The sequence below is a fragment of the Muscardinus avellanarius genome (assembly GCF_963383645.1).
Source record: "Muscardinus avellanarius genome assembly, chromosome: 14".
Classification (NCBI taxonomy): domain Eukaryota; kingdom Metazoa; phylum Chordata; class Mammalia; order Rodentia; family Gliridae; genus Muscardinus; species Muscardinus avellanarius.
Window position 1 is genome coordinate 82,316,689 of NC_137800.1, and position 20,395 is coordinate 82,337,083.

The following is a 20,395-nucleotide window of genomic DNA, read 5'->3' on the forward strand; positions in this document are numbered from 1 at the left end:
AAGCATAATTATATATTAGGGACAAACATTAAAAATGTCAAAAATCAATTAACTCAGGTCTAAACCGTAGGTACAATTTTATTTGGTAGATGGGAATAAAATAGGATTTCATTACTGGAGAAATAAAGAGTACAAAAGAAAAAGAAAGGAAGAGCTAAGTAAAACTGGGGGGGGGGGAATCACTATAGATTTTAATAGCAAGTCCATGTAGAAATAATGTTAATTTAAGCTAGGGCTACTAACCTTATATTTATAATTAAGACAAGGGGGGGGCTATAGAGGTTTTTAGAGACTTCTGTTCTGTCTACAAATGTCCAAAAAATTGTATTGGGTGTATCAAAATTTGTATAAAAGTATTTTGGTTTTGGACCAAGGATTCCTAAGCTCTTATTTTAGTTTCAAAGAGGTCTAAGAGTCTTCCCTAAACATACAAAGCAGTGGTAAAAATTTTGAGAAGCAAAAGATACTAAGGCCACACAACTGGGGGGATTGTAAAGGACCAGGTCTCAGTATTTGTGCGACAAATATATTTAGGCCATAGAAAATAAAAGTAGTTCCCTACATTTTGTTTGCAGAAGGGCACCATAATCTAGTGAGATTGTGTAGTGAGAGCAAAGCGACTTAGAAAGTAGACTGAGCTATAGAAATCTTAAGTTGTTGACAAGGCCTCTCGTTTTATAGTCCTTACTTTTTTATTCCAAAGGCCCTCGACATCAATCTTTTAAAAGCTCCTTTTACCTCTTTGTTCCTCAGCGTGTAGATGAGGGGGTTCAGCATGGGCGTGATGATCCCATAAAACAGGGACACCATCTTTCCCCGGTCTTTGGAGGTGGGGGATGGCGGTTGCAGGTACATATAGATGGCGGTGCCATAAAAAAGTGTCACCACAATTAGGTGGGAGCCACAAGTCCCGAAGGCCTTCTTCCGGCCTTCAGCTGACTGTATCCTCAGCACGGCCTTGACAATAAACGCGTAGGATATAAGGATGAGCGTGACAGGTATCAGAAGGAAGAGCACGCTGATAAAGAAGAGCTCTGCTTCGTTTGCCGTTGTGTCCACGCAGGACAACTTAAGCAGGGCGGGGACCTCGCAGAAGAAATGATCGACTTCCTTGTGACCACACAGTGGCATCTGAAGGGTCCAGGTGGACTGCAGGACTGAGTTGCTGAAGCCACTGATCCAAGATGCGGCCGCCAGCTGCAGGCAGAGCTTTTGGTGCATGATAACTGAGTAGTGCAGAGGCCGGCAAATGGCCACGAACCTGTCAAAGGACATGACACCCAGGAGGAGGCATTCAGTGGAGCCCAAGGCCAGGAAAATGAACAGCTGGGCCACGCAGCCGCCGTAGCTGATGACCTTCCGGGTGCTGCAGATGTTGACCAGCATTTGTGGAACTGTGCTTGTGGTGTAGCAAAGATCCAGGAGCGAGAGATTGGTGAGGAAGAAGTACATGGGGGTGTGAAGTTTGGAGTCCAGGCGTGACACCAGGATTATGGACATATTGCCAAAAATGGTCAGGATATAGGAAACCAGGAATACCACAAAGAGTGGGAGCTCTAGCCAGGGCCGATCTGAGAACCCCAAGAGAATAAACTCCGGAGGTGTGCTCCCATTCACCTCGTTCATGTTTATGGTTCAGCTTTTGGTTTCCTGAAGAAAAAAAAAATCAGTAGGTTAACAGACATGTAATTGTTGACTCTGTTGCTTTGTAATCACTTTGCTAGTGACTTGCATAAGTTTATAGATTGACCCTATTAATAATATGAAAAAATACAATGGTGCACATATAAAATTTTTCTGTCCAAATATTTCAAAAGGGTTAATATATTTTAACAGTTTCCTAGCAGAGCGATTTTCAAAAAGTTTAAAGCATTTATTACAAAGTTCTACTTTGTGTGTGTGTGTGTGTGTGTGGTTCTGGGCGTGGAACCCAGAGGCTTTTTACCTCCGGGCTATACTCCCAGACCTATTTTCTATTTTATTTGGAAACAGGGTCTCACTAAGTTGCTGAGAGCCTCACTAAGTAGCTGAGGCTGGCTTCGAACCTGTGTGATCCTCCTGTCTCAGCCTCCCAAGCGCAGGGATTACAAGCGTGCGCCACCACGCCCGGCTCAAAGTTCTACATTCTCAGAATGCTTCCTTTGGGATTTCTTGTTTCATAAATGGATTGGTCTTACTGTTTTCCATCTGGTTATTTGCCGTCAGGCAGATGTAGATACTGTTCCTGCTGTTTGAATTCATTCAAATTTCTCCTAAATGCACACTTGTAATCCCAGTATTTGGGAGGCTGAGACCGAAGGAGTAAAGATTTGAAGCCAGCCTCAGAAACCCAACAAGGCTCCCAGCAATTTAGCAAGACCCTGTTTCTAAATAGGGCTGGGGGTGTAGCTTGAAGGTAGAATGCCTCTGGATTCAATCCCCAGTACCATACACACACACACACACACACACACACACACACACACACACACACAAATACAATATAACACTGACTTATTTAAAAACTTATCTGTTGCTTTTGTTGTAGTTGTTGCTGCTGCTGCTGTTCTAATATCTAATAAGTAGACATTACTTTTGTGATTTTTTTTAATTGCTCTACTCACCAATTTATTCTGTGTATTCTTCTCTCTGATTAGCCTTGCTTTAGTTAAGCCTTCCACCTCCACGAGGGTACAAATCTTTATAAGAAATTTAACTTCTTAAAACCTCTTAAGACTTCCTTAAAATTCAGTCTGAATTTATGAAGAGTGATTTGGGGATATTTGAGTTAGATTTCACATACTTCACGGTTTTCTTGAGTTGTACAAGTCCTGAGCAGATTCTCTCAAACCCGCAGGCCTCAGTGTACCAAGGATGGGGCATACGCACGCACGCTGTCCTGAGAAGTTCCTAATAGTGCCACTTCTGCTTCCAGGTGCGTTTCTGTTTGTATAAGTTTTGGGTTCTTCCTGACCGTAATTTGAAGAGTGAAGTGACTGTGTTATTGCTGGGGCGGTAGCTCACCACTGAGGATGTCGCGTGATTTCTCTTCTAACACGCCCGCCCCGTGGACTTGCGTAGCTAGCCTTCTATTTGGTTTCTCCAAAGAACTCAGGAAAACATGGCTTCTCAATGCAGCCCTCCCTGCGGAAGGATTATAGGTGGAGAGAAAATTGGCAAAATCCTTTTTAATCAGTTGACCTCCTTGTTCTGAGATTAAGACCTTATTAAAGTAATGAGTTGCTTTTTAAACATAATACACCGGTTTATCTGCTGTAAGTAATATCTTCTCGTGTTCTATAGTCTGGGTATCAGGGAGTTGGGAATGTTTATCAATAACAGGAAGTCCTGAAACAGAATAATAATGGGGAGCCACACGGGGAGGACATGGAGGTTTTAAAGCAGGGAATTCCCACACCCTGTTTTACTCAGTTTTTTACACCTCAGACCTTCTGCCAAATACACAGTAATGGCTGGGTGTGGTAGTGCAAATTTATAATTCCAGTACTTGGAAGGCTGAGACCGGAGGATTGCAGGTTTGAAGGCAACCTCAGCAATTTGGGGAGGCTGTCAGCAGCTTAGCAAGACTTATTTCTAAATAAAATTTTAATTAAATAGGGCTGGGAAGGTAGGTCAGAGGTAGAATGCCCTGAATTTAATTCCCAGCAACATGAAACACACACAAACACACACCAAATATACACACACACACACCAAATACACAGTAACCTTAAATATTTATCGACTCTTAAGTTGTGCTATCATTTTATGTTTTAGAAGTTTTAAGTAATTTGAATTCTGTTTATATCACTAATTTTTAGAATTGAAGTGTTTGTTAATAATTTAAAAACAAACAAACAAGCCGGGCGTGGTGGCGCACACTTGTAATCCCCGCGCTTGGAAGGCAGAGACAGGAGGATCGCGCAGGTTCGAAGCCAGCCGCGCGCACTGGCTTAGGAGACCCTGTTTCCAAATTTTAAAAAATGTAAAAATAGGTCTGGGAGTGTAGCCCGGAGGTAGAAGGGCTTCCAGGAACCCCAGTACCACCAAAAACAAACAAACAAACAAAATAGGATGTCTTCTCTGTATCTGGAATCACACTGGATGGGCTGCCTATATTGCTTACCTGTGAATACCTGCTCCAGGGCTAGCGGTTGGTGCCAATATCTTACAGGCCATAAAGTAGATTTTTCTGCTTTCTGGTAAAGTTATGTTGCCAGAATCTCAAGATGATATTATTCTCCTTTTGAGTAGCAAGTATTCAAGTGGGCATCAAAAGAGAACATTTGGATTATCTGAGCTATTGAACAGATCAGAAAAAAAAAGCATAGCAACTGGGTTAGCAAAAGTTAATGGAAGAGTGTTTTAGAACACAGTGGGTGAGATCTTTACAACTTTTACCTGTGGTCACCTTGGAATATGTTAACCCATAGATTCAAGTACTTCCTAGATGAATGTCATTATTATTATTATTTTTTTTTTTTCGGTACTGGGGATGAAGCCCTGGGACATTCTACCTTTGAGCTACACTCGTAGCCCTATTTTTATCCTTTATTTTGAAACAGGGTGTCACTAAGTTTCAGAGGGTCTCACTGAGTAGCTGGGGCTGTCTGTGAACCACGATCCTCCCATCTCAGCCTCCCAAATACTGGAATTACAAGCCTGGGCCACCTTGCCAGGCTTCATTACTTACTTTTTTTTTTTACCTATATATTGGTTGATTTACATCTGTCATCTCTATCTTAGGTTCAGAAAAACAATACAGTTTATAAAAGATTAATTTTGTAGGCAGAAACCTGAATTCTTATGCTCAGAGAAATTGCTTTTTGAAGGCTAATAAAGTAGCAAACTGAACATCAGAACCAAAGTCTGACCTGCTTTAAAGTTTATACCTCCGATAGAGATGACAAACATACTGAAAATAACAGTCAAACTTTAATGTAATTTTACTTAGTCATTTAAAAAATTGTATTCTACTTACCTGTGATTTAAGCATTAGAGATAGGTCAACTTACTTTCATGTCCAAGAAGTCTTGATTTCAAACAGGACTATTTAAAGCGTGCTGATACAATGACTACCGATGCGCCATGAGGTGCCCACTTGATTAGCGAGATGTCCTAACTGCTCTGGGTTGCTCCGGATGCCTCTCCGGCCTCAGGTCTTCACTCAGCGTGCGTGGATGGCACAAGCCTTGCAGAGGAGCGTGGTGTTGTTCTGGCACCACATTGCTTAGCATTTACGGCAGCAATCTATGATTGTCAGAGGTCTTTTGTCTTTTGTTTTCTACTCAGTTTTGCAAAATGTATAAATGGGTGTTCGTTTGGGTCTTTGGCAGAAATCCTAACACTGCATTGAGGAAACTCTTCCTCGGAGCTTATAATGGTTGACCACGTGCTCTGTGGAGAGAGGGAGGGAGATGGCTCTGAAGTGCTTCCCCTCTGACATCACTGATTTGCTAGGCAAAAATCCTTCTCTAGGGATTGAGTCTTCAACTTTTTTTAATACAAACGAATGACAATGGAAATTAAAATGCCCTACCAAGTAGAAAGTGTTTTGTGCTATAGAATTGGGATTCAGAAACTATTCGATATGTTATCTAAAGCCACTTCTGTCAGGTAGAAATGCTTTATTTAATGAGTAAATTCTCTAAGGTAGCATCTGAGGTCATGCCAACAAACCTTTGATTTTTATACCAGAAATCCATTTAATCTTAAGAAAATTGCATGTTATTTTGGTTGGGGATATAATACACACACACACACACACACACACACACACACACACTCACACACACACAAAAGAACTTAAAAAAACTAAGATATGTCCAATATATTCAGTATATCTTTTTATTCATGAATTCTAAATTTCCAGGCTTAGTTACTAAGGTACTTCTCAACTCATATTTCTTGTATATGCCCACTAATATTGTTTGGTTTAAAATTTATTCATAATATAATTCAACCATAATACAATATTTTTATAATCTATAATATGCAGGTCATTTCAATTTCTTTTCTAGACAAATAGACTTGGAATACATATCATTGTGGAAAAATATTTGGTATCCATTACATAAGAAAAATAAGCTTTCAACAATTTTGGAAATAGCCCAATAGAAAAATGGCAATTTATATTAATTATATTATTATTTACATTAGAGAATATATTATTAGAGAATAGCAAATCCAAATGATCAATAGATATAAGAAAAATGACTAGGCCAGGTGTGGTGGTGTACATCTATAATCCCCTCCCCCCAATACTTGGAAGGCTGAGAGAGGATGGTTGAAGGTTCAAGGCCAGCCTCAGCCACTTACTGAGACCCTTAGCAACTTATCAACACCCCATTTCAAAATAAAAAATAAGAAGGGCTACGGGTATAGCTCAGAGGTAGAATGTTCCTGGGTTCAATCTTTAGTACTTCCCCCCAAAGAAAAGGAAATATGATTAAATAATCATATGAAAAGACATATATTAAAGTAATGATGGTAAAGCTCTCAAAACTTATCAAATTTCAAAATGAAAATTAAATTCTTTGCTAATGAGAATGAAAGAAAAAGCTATTTACAGATCACTCGTAGATATTAAAAGTGTTACAGGCTTTCTAGAGAGACATATGGCAATATTTTTTTAAAGTACATATATTCTCTGTCTAATACTGTAAATCCTAGAAATATTTCTCACTGAAAAAGACAAATAAGCTGGGCGCGGTGCGGTGGCACACACTTGTAATCCTCATGCTTGGGAGGCGGAGACAGAAGGATCGCGCAGTTCAAAGCCAGCCTTGTTGGCTTAAGAGACCCTGTTTCCAAATTTTAAAATATATATATTATATAATTTAAAAAATATATATATATATATATATAATACAAGTAGGTCTGGGAGGGTTGTAGCCCGGAGGTAGAAGAGTTTTGTTTTGTTTTGGCTTTGTTTTGTTTTTGTTTTTGTTTTTTTTTGCAGCACTGAAGATTAAACCCAGGAGCATATTACCTCTGAGCTACACCTCCAGCCCAATTTTATTCTTTATTTTGAAATAGGCTGCTCACTAAGCTTCAGAGGCCCTCACTAAGTAGCTGAGGTTGCCCACAAACCTGGATCCTCCTGTCTCAGCCTCCCAAGTGCTGGGATTACAAGTGTGCACCACCACGCCCCGCTGAAAAGTGGTGTTTATTGTAGAAATATTTTAATGGACAAAGATGGAAAAAGTATAGATCCCTTGGTAGAGAACTTACTAAATAATTAATGTATTCACTAATGGATTAATATGCACTCATCTAAAATGGGATTATTGCTCTAACAGATGACTTGGAGGTATTTTCCTGAGGTTTGCTAAATGAACAGTAAAGAAGCAGAAAATGTACATAATATGTTTATGATTTTATAAAACAATAATTTAAAGCACCTTGAATATGACTTTCTGTACTGTGTTTGTATAATATTACATGAGAAAATGTAAGTGTTCTTCTCCATAACAAATAAAAAAAGGGCTACTACTTAGTTAATTATCAAAAATAACCTAGAGAGAAAAGCTAGGGTAATATCTTTAAGAGAATGGAAAGGGGGAGAGGGAAGGGGAGGCCAATAGGACAGGAAGTAAAGCTGAAAAAGGAAGAAAATTAAAGTTTCTTGTATATTTTTAAAAATTTTAAATGTAATAGCAGTGGTTGCCGCAGGATAGAAGAATAGGAATAAAGGTGGGATCGTCCAGAGAAACATTAAACTCATGTGTGAAAATATTTTCATGTTTTTTTAACAAGCTGTAACTCCATTGAACAAATTATAATTTAAAAATAAACAAAGGACTAAGCGAGAAGATATGAAAAAAGATATTTGTTATGAAGAATGAACCAACTACACATAAATGGAAATTATTCCAAAAGACCTTAAATTTAGAACTTATCAAGTAACGTCCACATTCCCAGGACCTCAGAATAGAGAAAGATCTTGGTAGAAAATCTTTATTGTTGTTAGACAGGCTGTGCTGAGTCCTTTGAAAAGGTCATCTTACCCAGTCCTTCTAAATGCTCTGTAAAATTTAGTGTCTTCATTTCATGGATGTAGAAACTGTGTCTCAGAGGGGTTATGATAGAAAGTGCTAGAAAACTGTTGACACGATGTGAAAGTTCCCGTTTTACTTATTTTTACTTTTCCTTTTACACCATTACCAGAGAGTCATGTGCCTCCCTTCTTACCACTAGGACTATTTTTTTTGACATCGACTTATTACCATAACTCTCTTATTTTACTTGATAAGAACTTCTGAAAAAAACCAATTTTATATGTTAGTTTCTTTTTTCTTTTTTTTTTCTGTGGTACTGGGGGTGGAACCCAGAGGCTTTCTACCTCCGGGCTATACTCCCAGACCTTTTTTATATATTATTTGGAAACAGGGTCTCACTAAGTTGCTGAGAGCCTCACTAAGTAGCTGAGGCTGGCTTCGAACCCGTGCGATCCTCCTGTCTCAGCCTCCCAAGGGCAGAAATTACAAGCGTGCGCCACCAGGCCCGGCTTATGTGTTAGTTTCTGATCATCTTTTTTTCTGTTTAAAATGGGAAATGTATTGAATATTAGATCCAGATTCTGCATTAGCAAAATAGTCTGATGAACTATGCAGATTCTCCTTCCACATCTCCAGAAAGAGTGAGGCCAAAATGTGATTTTCAGGCCTGAGGACAGAGAATCACAAAGGCTCTGCCCTCCTGCACCAGATTTGCTACACACTGTGGGACTTCTGAGCCTCTGGAGGGAGCTGGGGTAAGGGATTCAGCTTGTCTTGCTACCCCATCCTCCCTCTGCCAGCTGCTGCCATGGGCCATGTATCCTTCAAGGACAAGAACGTGACATCAGGCAGCTTCGTTGCATAAACATCATAAGAGGTTCCGGTCCTTGGATCAATGGACACAGCAAACACAAGATACGAGACTGCTGCCAGCACAGCATGGCGTACTGTTTTAGGATGAACTCTTGTTATATGTGGAATGAATACATTCTAAAAGTAGCCATGAAAATATATAGTAAACATATAAACTAGTAGTATAGTCAATTATCAAGTGTTATACACTCTACATAACTGTACGTGCACTCCTAGCCCACATGGAGGCCACTTAGAGGTGGGAAGCTCGGTCTCTGAATCTCTGAGTCACTCAGTCTCCATTCCATCGCCTTCCTTTCTACCTCCCACCGGTTCTCTGGATCCATGAAAAGGCAGGAGGATCCTTTCCTTCATATCTCCTTGACAACGTGACTATCTGCTCCATTGGGTTCCTTTCACTGGAGAACATACTTAGAAATCAAGAGCTGGATGCTAGGAGCGCTCATTGCTCTGAGTTGTGGCTTCCAGGTGCTCTCAATAGATGGAACTTAGCCATGTATCCCTATGTGTAATTACTGCTGTGGTCTGCACGGTCTGTCCTCTGAGCTTCACTGTTGGAAGCTTGGTCCCCAGTGTGGCAGCATTGGTGGAACACAAATCCTTCAAGATGTGGAGCCTGCCTTGAGGTGAATGGGTCGCTTGGGGCCACTGCCCTTGGAAGGAATGGAAGTAGTTTTCAGGGGACCCCAGTTAGTTCCCCAGAAAGCATTGTTTCAGAATGAGGGCCTGGCCCATCTTGATCTTTTTGGCTTCTCCCACAGGTGGTTTTTCCCTTTCAAGTGCTTCCAGCTCAATGTAGCTGCCTTGAGTCCTGGATAAGGGGCCTCACCAATGCCCCTTTTCAGTTGGGACTTTCAGCCTCCTAATTATGAGTTAAATAAGCAATTTTTTCTTTTAAAAATATATATAATACCCAGCATAAGGTATTTTTCTATAGCAACAAAATGAATCCACTCGCAGAAACATACATATATTTTTATTTCCACATCTACCCACCTCTGTGTGTATGTGTGCAAGTGACCAATTCACAATGATGTCTCCAGTTCCAGCTGAAACATCACAGGGTCCACTCTAGCCTCTTTCCTTTTCTTTCTTTCTTTCTTTCTTTCTTTCTTTCTTTCTTTCTTTCTTTCTTTCTTGGTGATATTAGAGGTGGAACCCAGGGCTTTCTACCTCTGGCTATACTCCCAGACCTGTTTTATACTTTACTTGGAAAGAGAGTCTCACTAAGTTGCTGAGAGCCTCACTAAGTAGCTGAGGCTGGCTTCGAACCAGTGTGATCCTCCTGTCTCAGCCTCCCAAGCACATGGATTACAAGCGTGCACCACCACACTCGGCCCCTTTCCCTTATTTCTACCTTCTTTCCCCAACAATGTGTGTATATAGTTCTATGTAATTTTGTCATGTAGATTTATTAACCACTGCCACAATTCAGATATAAAATTATTCCTTCACCATAAACATCCCTCTGTTACCGCTCTATAGAGACATCTCTTCCGCCCCCATAGCCCCCATTCCTAATTCTGGGCAACTATGGATGTACTCATTATCTAGGTAATTTTGACATATTGAGAATGTTTGTACACAGAATCATACCATATGTATGCTTTTGTGACTGACTTTTTTCACTCAACTGAATTTCCCTGACATCCATCTAAACTATCATTTATTAAGCACATATTCTTTGATGTTATTGAGCAATATTTCATGATATGGATGCAACACTTTTTAATTATCCACACACTAAAGGATATTTACATTGTTCTTATGTTTGAGTATCACAAATGAAACTACTATAAACTATAATGTCTAGATTTTTGTGTAAGCATAAGTTTCCACTTTTCCGGGATAAAGGTTTCAAGATCTGATTGCTGATTCATATGGTAAGTGTATATTTAATTTTTTGAGTACCTGTTTTTTAGTGATTGTACTATTTATATTCCTGCCAACCATGTATGAGAGATCATTTATCTACGTTCTTTTCTAAGTTGGGTATTACTGGTACTTTTTAAACTCTTTTGCTAATCATCTATTGATATCCCATTGTAATTCATGTGATTGTAGTTCTGAGGATGAACTCAGGTCCTCACGTATGGGGGGCAAGTGTTCTGCCGTTAAGCTACATCCTAGGCCTTTCTTGTGATTTCAATTTGTATTTCCCTAATGGCTAAAAATGGTGAACCCAAATTCAAGTACTTATTGCTGTCCATACATCCTCTGTAATGAATAACAGTTCATGTCTTTTGCCCATTTTCCAACTGAATTACTTGTATTTTTAATGGTGAGTTTTGAGAACTCTTTATACATATTCTAGTTAAAAGTGTTTTGTCAGGTATGTAGTTTGCAGATATTTTCTCCCAGTCTATAGCTGGCTTTTTTTTTAACAGAAATTTTCACAGAGCAAATATTTTCAGTTTTGATGAGGTTAATTTATTGACTTTTCCTTTTATGGTTCATGGTTCATGTTTTTAGAAGACTGTCTAAGGTGATAGAACTTAGTAGATTTTTTGGTCTATTTTTCTTATTCCTTAACTAAGAATCCTGAATATGTTAGTTAATGGTTTTCATTAATTTTGGAAAACTCCTAGCCTTTATCTCTACAGATTTTGATTCTGCTTCACTTTTTCTCTATTCTACTCTAGTAGTCTAATTATTTATATCTTAATCTATTTGTGCATGACATATCCTCTTCATAATTTCTTTTTCTTTTTATTTCTTATTGTCAGTTATTTTTCTACTGTCTTCTAGTCATCATTCCTGTATTATGATATTAAACCCAGATTGAGTTTTTAATTTTAGTTAATATTTTACTTTTTATTTCTAGGATGTATGCCTTATTTTTTCACATATTTCAATTCTGTGGTAAAATTCCCCTAAGTTCATCTCTTTTGTCTTTTCATTTCTCTAATAAAATAATGATAGCTATGCTCAAATATTTGTTTGATAACTTCAAAATCTGGATTACCTAGTAGTCTTTTTGTATGGCCTTTAAAAAAAACTTGATTATTAATCATATGGCATTCTTCTTTTTATGTCTATAATTTTTATGATAAACTGTACTTGTGTAAATGGACCGTGGAACACTAGATGCCTTTTTGCTAAAGGAGTTTATCCTTCCAGTAGATAAGCTGCAGGGCTTCTTTGCTTCCACTTCACTATAGTCTACCCCTGTACCCGTATTCCTTCACTTTCTAACCACAATAAGCATTTTGGTTCTTTAATTTTACTAAGTCCTTCTAAATTTTTCTTTCTCCTATCTCTCATTTTGCGCTTTTAACCAAAAATTCAACTTGTGATATTTCACCTAGGTTGTACTAAAAATAAACTAAAATCTATTATAGAGTGAGTAAATGTTAACACAGAACCATAAAGAGCCTCTAGCCACAAGGAAGGAGAGTTAGACATAACAGGAAGCAGTCGGAGCATTTCCCAGGAAGGTAGTTCACCCAAGCCCTGATTACTATTAGTGTATAGAATAAAAACCCTCATCACATAGAATAAAAACACTGTAAGCAGGGAGATATAATCAAGAGAGACCATGATTATCAAAGATCTACTTATGTTGGGGACAGTGATATTTCTACCTTATTTAATTTCCACAACAACTCTTTAATTTTCCTCCTCATTGGAAGTAAATGAGGGCGTGTGCATGTGTTTTGAGACAAGATCTCCCTATATAGGCTGGCCTCGAGCTTACTGTCCTCCTGCCTCAGCCTCTGAATAGATTTTCTAATTTTTAAGGCATCCATTATATCTCCCAAAATACTCTTTTTCCTTTATTTCAAATTATTTTTCAGGGATGATTCCATTTTTCATTGTTTATAGAAAATTGTCAGTTGTTTCATGTATTTGGAATATAAAATAAACAAGAGTTCTTTGGCTAGAGCTGGATCTAGAGTTGGTCCTGAACCAAAATCAGTATCAAGTATGCCTTTCTTTAGGCAATCAGGCTTTCCCCTCAGGACTTTCAGTCCATGGACATCATACTTATATTTTGAAAAGGCTTCTTTTGTAGCAAAGTGAAAAATAATTAGAAATAGTGAGACACAAGAAATTAACAGTGAACAGGCTCCCATAACAAGTTGGACGAGCACTAAGGAGTTGCCAGGGCAGAGCAAGAGCAGCAGAAATAAGGCAGAATCAGATATGACAGACAGATGTGGTAGATTTAGAAATAAATGAGTACTCACAGGAAGATATGACTTAAGACTGGTGAGTTTCAAGCCATGGTGACTGGACAAATCATAAAGAGGTGAAAATCAAGGCTGGGGAATAAACTTTAAAGGAAAGATAGATTTTTGACATCAAACTTTGTGATTATGTATAATAAAAGTATTATCAATATTCACTTCCACAAAAACTAGTGATGATGATTATATTAAGTTGCAATAAAAGTAATTACATTTGGTGGGAAAATGACTGACACAGGCTTTTTCTTTTTCTGAAGACATTCTGTAGTGTCTTAGTACAATATATGAAATCATATCGTAACATGCAAGGAAGTATTTCTTGCAATCATTTGTAACTCTTGGATGTATTACTTAATTTTACAAAAAATGTGCTTCTGATGGTTTGAGGATGTGGTGAGCCACATGTAAGTGAGAGGGACAGAAGGGATATGGCCAAAAATAGAGAGAGAGAAAAAGAAGAATAACAATAAAGGTTAAAAAATGCTGTGTTTTCTTCCTTTGCTGACAACTAACATCCTTCACTGAGCCAACCTCCCCGTGAGAACTTCATCTCTTCCATTTCTCAGAGGGACTCATTACCTCAGGCAGGAAATTCTTGGGAGCATCAAATTCTCTGGGTATTTCTCCTAAGTTTCTGAGCAAAAACTTAGGCGAAGAAATAATAGTATGAGGTGATAACTAAATCTGAGTGCCAGTGTCAGCTCTCAGCGGAATAGTTCATCTGACTGTGCCAAGAACTGGTACTGATTGATTTCAACAGCTCATCTTTGATTTTAATATTTCTGTTGACAAAAATGTTGTACCATTTGTTTATAAATTGGCAAAAATGATAGTATTTTTATTGCTTCTGGATGATATATCCCACTTCCACCAGTATAATTAGTGTTATTGAGGTCATATAATGTCACTTTAATAATATTATATTTAAAGTATATTTGACACGACAATGACCAGATGTTTTTGTTTCTACTTGACAAAAGTACCCAGAAATGGCATCTGAAGATAGTAGATCCCAGGATATTAATATTAATAATTATCATTACCATTTAAACAATGTTTTAAATGTGCAAAGCACATTTGTAGTAGTATTTCGTGTTAATTGATTAAAAAATTCCATGGCTATTAAAAATAAAAGTATATTTTCTACCCCTTAGAAGTCAAGTTGGGTGTAATCCTAGTACTTAGGAGGCTGAGACAGGAAGATGTCAGGTCCCAGTGTAAGGGACCTGCTTCTGATCCTGGCAGCTAACAGATGATTTATTTCAATGCCGACATTATCCCTCCCCTCTTTTGTCTTCTCCCTGTCATGATAACAATATGAAGTGTCTTCTTCAAGTGGGTTCTTGTTCAGTGGATTTTGACAAATAAATCCCAAGAACTATTGGAGGGTATAGAAATATGAAAGTTTATTTTAAGTCAAGGAAAGACAGAAAACAAAAGTAGCTCTCCCACACACAGGGAGAAGGGGTTTATGAAAGAACAATCGTTGAAATTCTTGGGAAGTGAGCTTTTCTACCTTATTGAGTTTCCCCATTTGCTCTTTTATGATTGGTCAGAATTGGGTCTTGGGGATCCAGTGTCTTTTGACCAGTTTCTTTCTTTCTTTCTTTCTTTTTTTTTTTTTTTTTTTGGCAGGTCTTGGGATGGAACCCAGGGGCATTTTACCTCTGAGCTACATCCCCTGCCCTATTTTTTATTCTTTTTTTTGAAACCGGGTCTCACTGAGTTGCAGAGGGCCTCACTAAGTAGCTGAGGCTGTCTGCAAACCACAATCCTCCGGTCTCAGCCTCCCGAATGCTGGGATTACAAACGTGCGCCACCACGCCCGGCTCTTTTGACCAGTTTCAATTCTTAATTTGAATCATTATCTCCTGGGCTGGTGAGATCTAATCTCTTGATGTCACTTGTCTGCTCACCTTCCCCATCCTTGTTCACACAGGCTGTCCTCAGAAAGGCTGAGGTTTTGATTCTCATAGTCCTTTCCTGGTCACTGTTACTTTTATATCTTACTAACCTTCCTTATTTTTGTTCTTTATACAGATGGCTTCTTTTATTTTTTTTTTTTCCTTTGGTGGTACTGAGAGTGGAATCCTGGGGCTTTCTACCTCCAGGCTATACTCCCAGACCTATTTTATACTTTATTTGGAAACAGGGTCTCACTAAGTTGCTGAGAGCCTCACTAAGTAGCTGAGGCTGGCTTCGAACCTGTGATCCTCCTGTCTCAGCCTCCCAAGTGCAGGGATTACAAGTGTGCGCCACCACACCCTGCTAGATGACCTCTTTTAATCTTTCTTGTTCCTGAGTCCTCTGCCTCGCCTCAGTAAAAGTACAATAACAGGCTCTGAACAGTTTTCTGATCAAAGATATAAAGACCTGACACCTGTGGGTCTGAGAAAGAAGAACCAATTCTAGGAATATATGAATTGTGTCAAGCTGACTCTGAAGAGCTAACCTTTAAAAGGAAGTTGTTTCCTTTGTTTAGGGAGAACCCAGGACATTTTCCAGACCTCTTAAATTCACTGGTTTCTCTGATTTGTTAGCAAATACGTGTTTTTTCTTCTTCCTAGAGGCTTGCCCAGTTATTTGATTGGTAAATTGGGGCAGGGGCTGGAATTCTGTTACAAGAGGACGGACTCAGCAACCTAGTGAGACCCTCTTTCAAAAATCAAAGGCTGGGAGTGGTGGTGCTTGTAACCCCAGTACTTGGGAGGCTGGGACAGGAGGATGTGGGCTGTGACCAGCCTCAGTACCTAAGTGAGGCTCTCCTCAACTTAGTGAGAGCCTGTTTCAAAATAAAGAATAAAAAAATTGGGCTGATGGTGTAGCTTGAAGGTAGAATGCCCTTGGGTTCTATCCCCAGCACTTTTCCCCCCCAAAAAAGGGTGAGGATATAGCTCAGAGGTAGACTGCCCCTGGGTTTAATCTCTAGCACCAGACAAAAAGTTTTCGATGGCTAACTATAGAATATATGCTTTTGATATGCAGTTGTTTCTACATTTCCTACCTTATAACTTTAATACATAGTAATCTGAAACAGAACGTGCATGTTATTGTTTTCTTAAACCCAAACATGTTAACTTATTCTATGACTTATTCAAGTAAAGTCATTTATCAGTCTGATGGATAGTAAATTTCTTAAAATAATTTTAATGATTTCACACTGAATTAGGCAAATTGAGATCAAATTATTTTAATAGATATGGTCAACTTTGTGTTTTTGTGTTCATTTTAGAAGTCAAAATCAATCTTTTTCGTTTTTAATCCATCCTCCTTTTAATATATATGTCTAGAATAGAAGAATTTCAGCTAGGCTTTATTGTTACAGATTTTTTAATGGTATAAAAAAATTATTCTTAGCCAGTATTTGGGAGGCTGAGACCAGAGGATCGCAGGTTTAAAGCCATCCTCAGCAATGTAGTGAGGTTCTCAAAAAAAAAAAAAAAAAAAACCTGGTGAGACCCTTTTCCAAATAAAGAAATAAAATCTAAAAAAAGAAATAAGAAAAAAATCATTCTTAAGTAAACAAAACGTCAAAGGCACTTAGAAATAGCACTTAGTTTCACTGCATACATAGAGAAAATTGTAGAGAATATGTATAAGAAAATGAAACAGAGGCACACAAGTACACTTTCAGTCCTTGACTCGAAGGTCGATTCTGAGCCGCATTTGGGTGGTCACTTTCTGTGCTTCAGTGCTTTAATACGATGTGCTTCAATACTATGAAATCAGGTTCAATGAGGAAGATTTGGTGCCATCTCTGCCTCTCTTGAGTGAATCTGTGGGGTGTGTGTATCTGTGGTATCTGTGTTTCTCTCTCTCTCTCTCTCTCTCTCTCTCTCTCTCTCTCTCTCTCTCTCGTGAATTTGTGCATGTGTGTGTGTTGGGAATAGCAATATTACCTCGGAGACTACACATTTTCCCAAACCCTTGTTAGAGATAATTAGTTAAGGGATTTCGTTTCTTTTCTTTTTTAGTTCTATTCCATAGAGTGAGGCAGAGAAGGAAGTATCCGATCCTATATCAACTCTGAAGCCCACAGAAAGTTCCTCCTTGCCAGAGGAGTCCTCCGATCTTGAAGGTTGGAGGAGACCCCTTCCCGGGGCAGGCAGTGGGTGTGAGCAGCCTGCACCCTCCCCGGGAGCTGGGACTGCTGGGAGTCACCGGCATTCTTCATCCAGCCAGCATGCTCGGTGGGATGCTCACGCCCCTTGATCTTTCCTTGTTTGTAGATTCCTAAGTGCCGCCCTTTTCTCCTTTTCTGTTCCATAATGGTTCTACCTGGACTATGAAGTAAGTCCCAAGAAAGAAAAGGAACTGAGGACATGGCATTTCTGAGGTTGCTGTCACATTTGGTAAGTTAATGATCCTGTGCAGGAAGAATGTGACCCGGGCCTCTACCCTGCCAGATGATCCGACTTCTTAGAATCTTAGGCTGCTTCGGTCAAGTCACGGGCAGTGATATTTATGATACCAATATATCACACTCAATATCTATGACTTTCTTTCTTTTTTTTTTTTTTTTTTTTTGCGGGTCTGGGGATGGAACCCAGGGGCATTTGACCTCCGAGCTACTCCCCCTGCCCAATTTTTTATTCTTTATTTTGAAACAGGGTCTCACTGAATTGCAGAGGGCCTAAGTAGCTGAGACTGTCCATGGACCGCGATCCTCCTGCCTCAGCCTTCCAAAGGCTGGGATTATAGGCGTGCGCCACCACGCCCGGCTCTATGACTTTATTTCTGTAGACTTGATCAAATTTTAAAGATTGTGGCTTAGTATGACTCATTCTGTTGAGGAAGCTACAGAGAGATTTTTGAGCTCGTTAATGGAGTTCTTTCCAAAAACAAACTTCGAAAGCATCAATAGATCAACCAAATCAACAAATATTAAGAATAAAAATACGAATTAGCATTCTGCATAATGAGCTCTTGGTGATCATAGATGTTGCATGTTGAAAAGCAACTTTGAGTCACCATGGAGGCTCATGAAGGAGCCTGAGATGTTGTGTTCTAGGCCTTTGCTCTGAACTGTGTCTAAGCTACAGCTGGTCCAGATCTGAGCACCCTTCCTCTCCCCTCCTTTTTGTTTTCTTTTTTTTTTTTAGTACTAGAATTGAACCCAGGGGTATTCTACCTCCAAGTAACACTCTAGCCGTATATGTCTCCCTATGATGCAGAGGGCCTCACTAAGTTGTGGAGGCTGGCTTCAAACCAGCCTCTTGTCTATGATCCTCTTGTCTCAGCCTCCCAAGTACTGGATGATAAGCATGTGCTACCATGCCTGGCTCTATACTTTATTTTGAAACAGTAATCTCAATAAGTTGCTAAGGGTCTCACTAAGTAGTTGAGGCTGTCCTCAAATCTGTGATCCTCCTATCTCAGCCTTTCAAATAAAAGGATTGCAGACATATACCACCACACCTGGCCCTCCCTCTTTCTTAACCCTGGGACTCCATTCCTTTATCCAAAGACTCTAAGCCACAAATCTGCCTTTGAGCTTCTTGTAAACTATTAGATAAGTTGATATTGGAGCATTGTGTGATTGATTGTTTAAAACTCTTCTGAGATTTCAGTCTGCTCTACGATCCAAAAGTCACAGAGCACGTCCAAGTTTTTCCTCTTTTCCATAACAATGAAGATACATTTAAATACCAGAAGTGGTAAGTGACATCACTGTGCTAACTAATGAGTGATGTGGTGGCCCTGTTCAAAGAATTGACTTGTCACTGTGCTCAGAGCCATTCTTTCAGGTCCAGATAGGGCACACACTTATAGCCTTTCACATATTCTTCTTGAACCAGGAAAGAACTTGCCATTAGGTTTTTGAAGTCCAGGAAAGCAGGGCTGCAGCCTCTGGAGGGGGAAGGCTTGGCAGAGAGCAGCAGCGGTTGAACAGATATGGCAAAATGAGGGGCAAGGCAGACAGGAATAGAGGGCCACAGCCACCAGGAATGCTGATATAGAACAAAAAATGCAGGAGGACTTACAAGGATGGTCCTCACTGGATAGTCCTTGGCTGATCTGACAAACAAGAAAGGACAAAAAATGGGGCTTTTGTTTATGATGGATAAGTATTTATATGCATGCACACCTGTCAGAAAAGTTCTGAGGATGAACCTGGTGAGGCTCCTGGTGGCGCAGATGGCCAGGGCCAGCTGACTCCATTCCCAGCACTCAGTATCGACATATCCTGGCAGGCAGTTTTAACTGTTTTGTTCACTTTCTGCCTAAGAAATATGATTTTGGGCGGGAGGCCTATTGTGCCATGACAACTACCTACCTGCCTTATTCATTTTATAAGCAGTAAGACTCTTTTGTTCAACTCTGTGCAACAAATCAAAAGATGTTAGTGGTAGCCTCATTTTACTTACTGAGTTTCCTTCGGCGCAGAATTAGTTTCATCATGGCTCTTAACTCTCCAACGGGGGTCATGGTGGAAAGAGGGGTCTCTGGGGAAAAGTCTCAGGGGAGCCTGACGTCCCACGTGCTTGCTGTGCGTTCTGGGCAGTGGGAGCACATTCCAGTCTCCTGACTTAGCCGCTTCATCAGTCACGTTAAACAGTGGAACTGCTGTCTTCCTGGGCAGATTGGGAATGAAGGGAGATGAGCGGCGTCGGATGTTTAACACAGTGCCTTGCTCATGACGGATGCATCGTATTAAACACACTGATATTTAAATGACTTGTCATTCATAATTTGATTTTTTTTCTTTCATATGTTGAGATGTTTAAAACAGAAATTTGTAAAGACTAATAGAAAAGAGAGATATTCTTCACCATTTTGAATTCGTGGTCATATGTCTTTCCAGCTATTTAAAAAAAATTATAGGTCTCAGTCTTTGGTGCTTTGCCATCTGTACCCCGGGGGCGAGTACGGCTGCACTAACAGCGGCTGAGTTTTGGTGGCCAAACCAGGTTTGTACCCTGCTCAGTGTGGGCGTGACTTCGGGCTTCTCATGACTAACAAGATAGTATTTAGCATCAGATTTGGCCTAACAGCAAAGATGCTTTTCTGACCGAGTAATCCAAGATGCTATTCCTGTCCAGGTATTATAATGTCTAGGAAAATTTGATACTTCTCTATATTTTCAAAAAGTAGGAAAAATGAGTGCTTAAATCACTCATTTTTCTGAAAGTAATTTTTACATCCTACCAAACTGAAAAGAGCGATGTAAAATATTGGTAAATAATCATAGCCAGGAATCTGAAAAACCCTTACAATCCTGTGCTCCTCAGACCAAATATGATTTACCCAGCATGAATGAATGAGATTTCAGGTCAGGCAAGGCCCTGGTGAGGGCCATCTGTTCCCTCACCGAGGCCGGTCTTCCTCCCCACAGGTAATGCAGGGCCACAG

The 20,395-nt window shown here is 39.5% G+C and overlaps 1 protein-coding gene across 1 annotated transcript; it reads right to left on the reverse strand.

The window, feature by feature from the left end:
- Positions 1 to 684: 684 nt before the first annotated feature.
- On the reverse strand, positions 685 to 1,646 carry LOC308273453 (olfactory receptor 2B2; the record flags this gene model as incomplete). The annotated part of the gene is made up of 1 exon (XM_080710570.1): positions 685 to 1,646. Exon 1 carries the CDS (start codon positions 1,624 to 1,626, stop codon positions 685 to 687), a length of 942 nt encoding a protein of 313 aa, XP_080566696.1. The 5' UTR covers positions 1,627 to 1,646.
- Between the last annotated feature and the right edge of the window lie 18,749 nt (positions 1,647 to 20,395).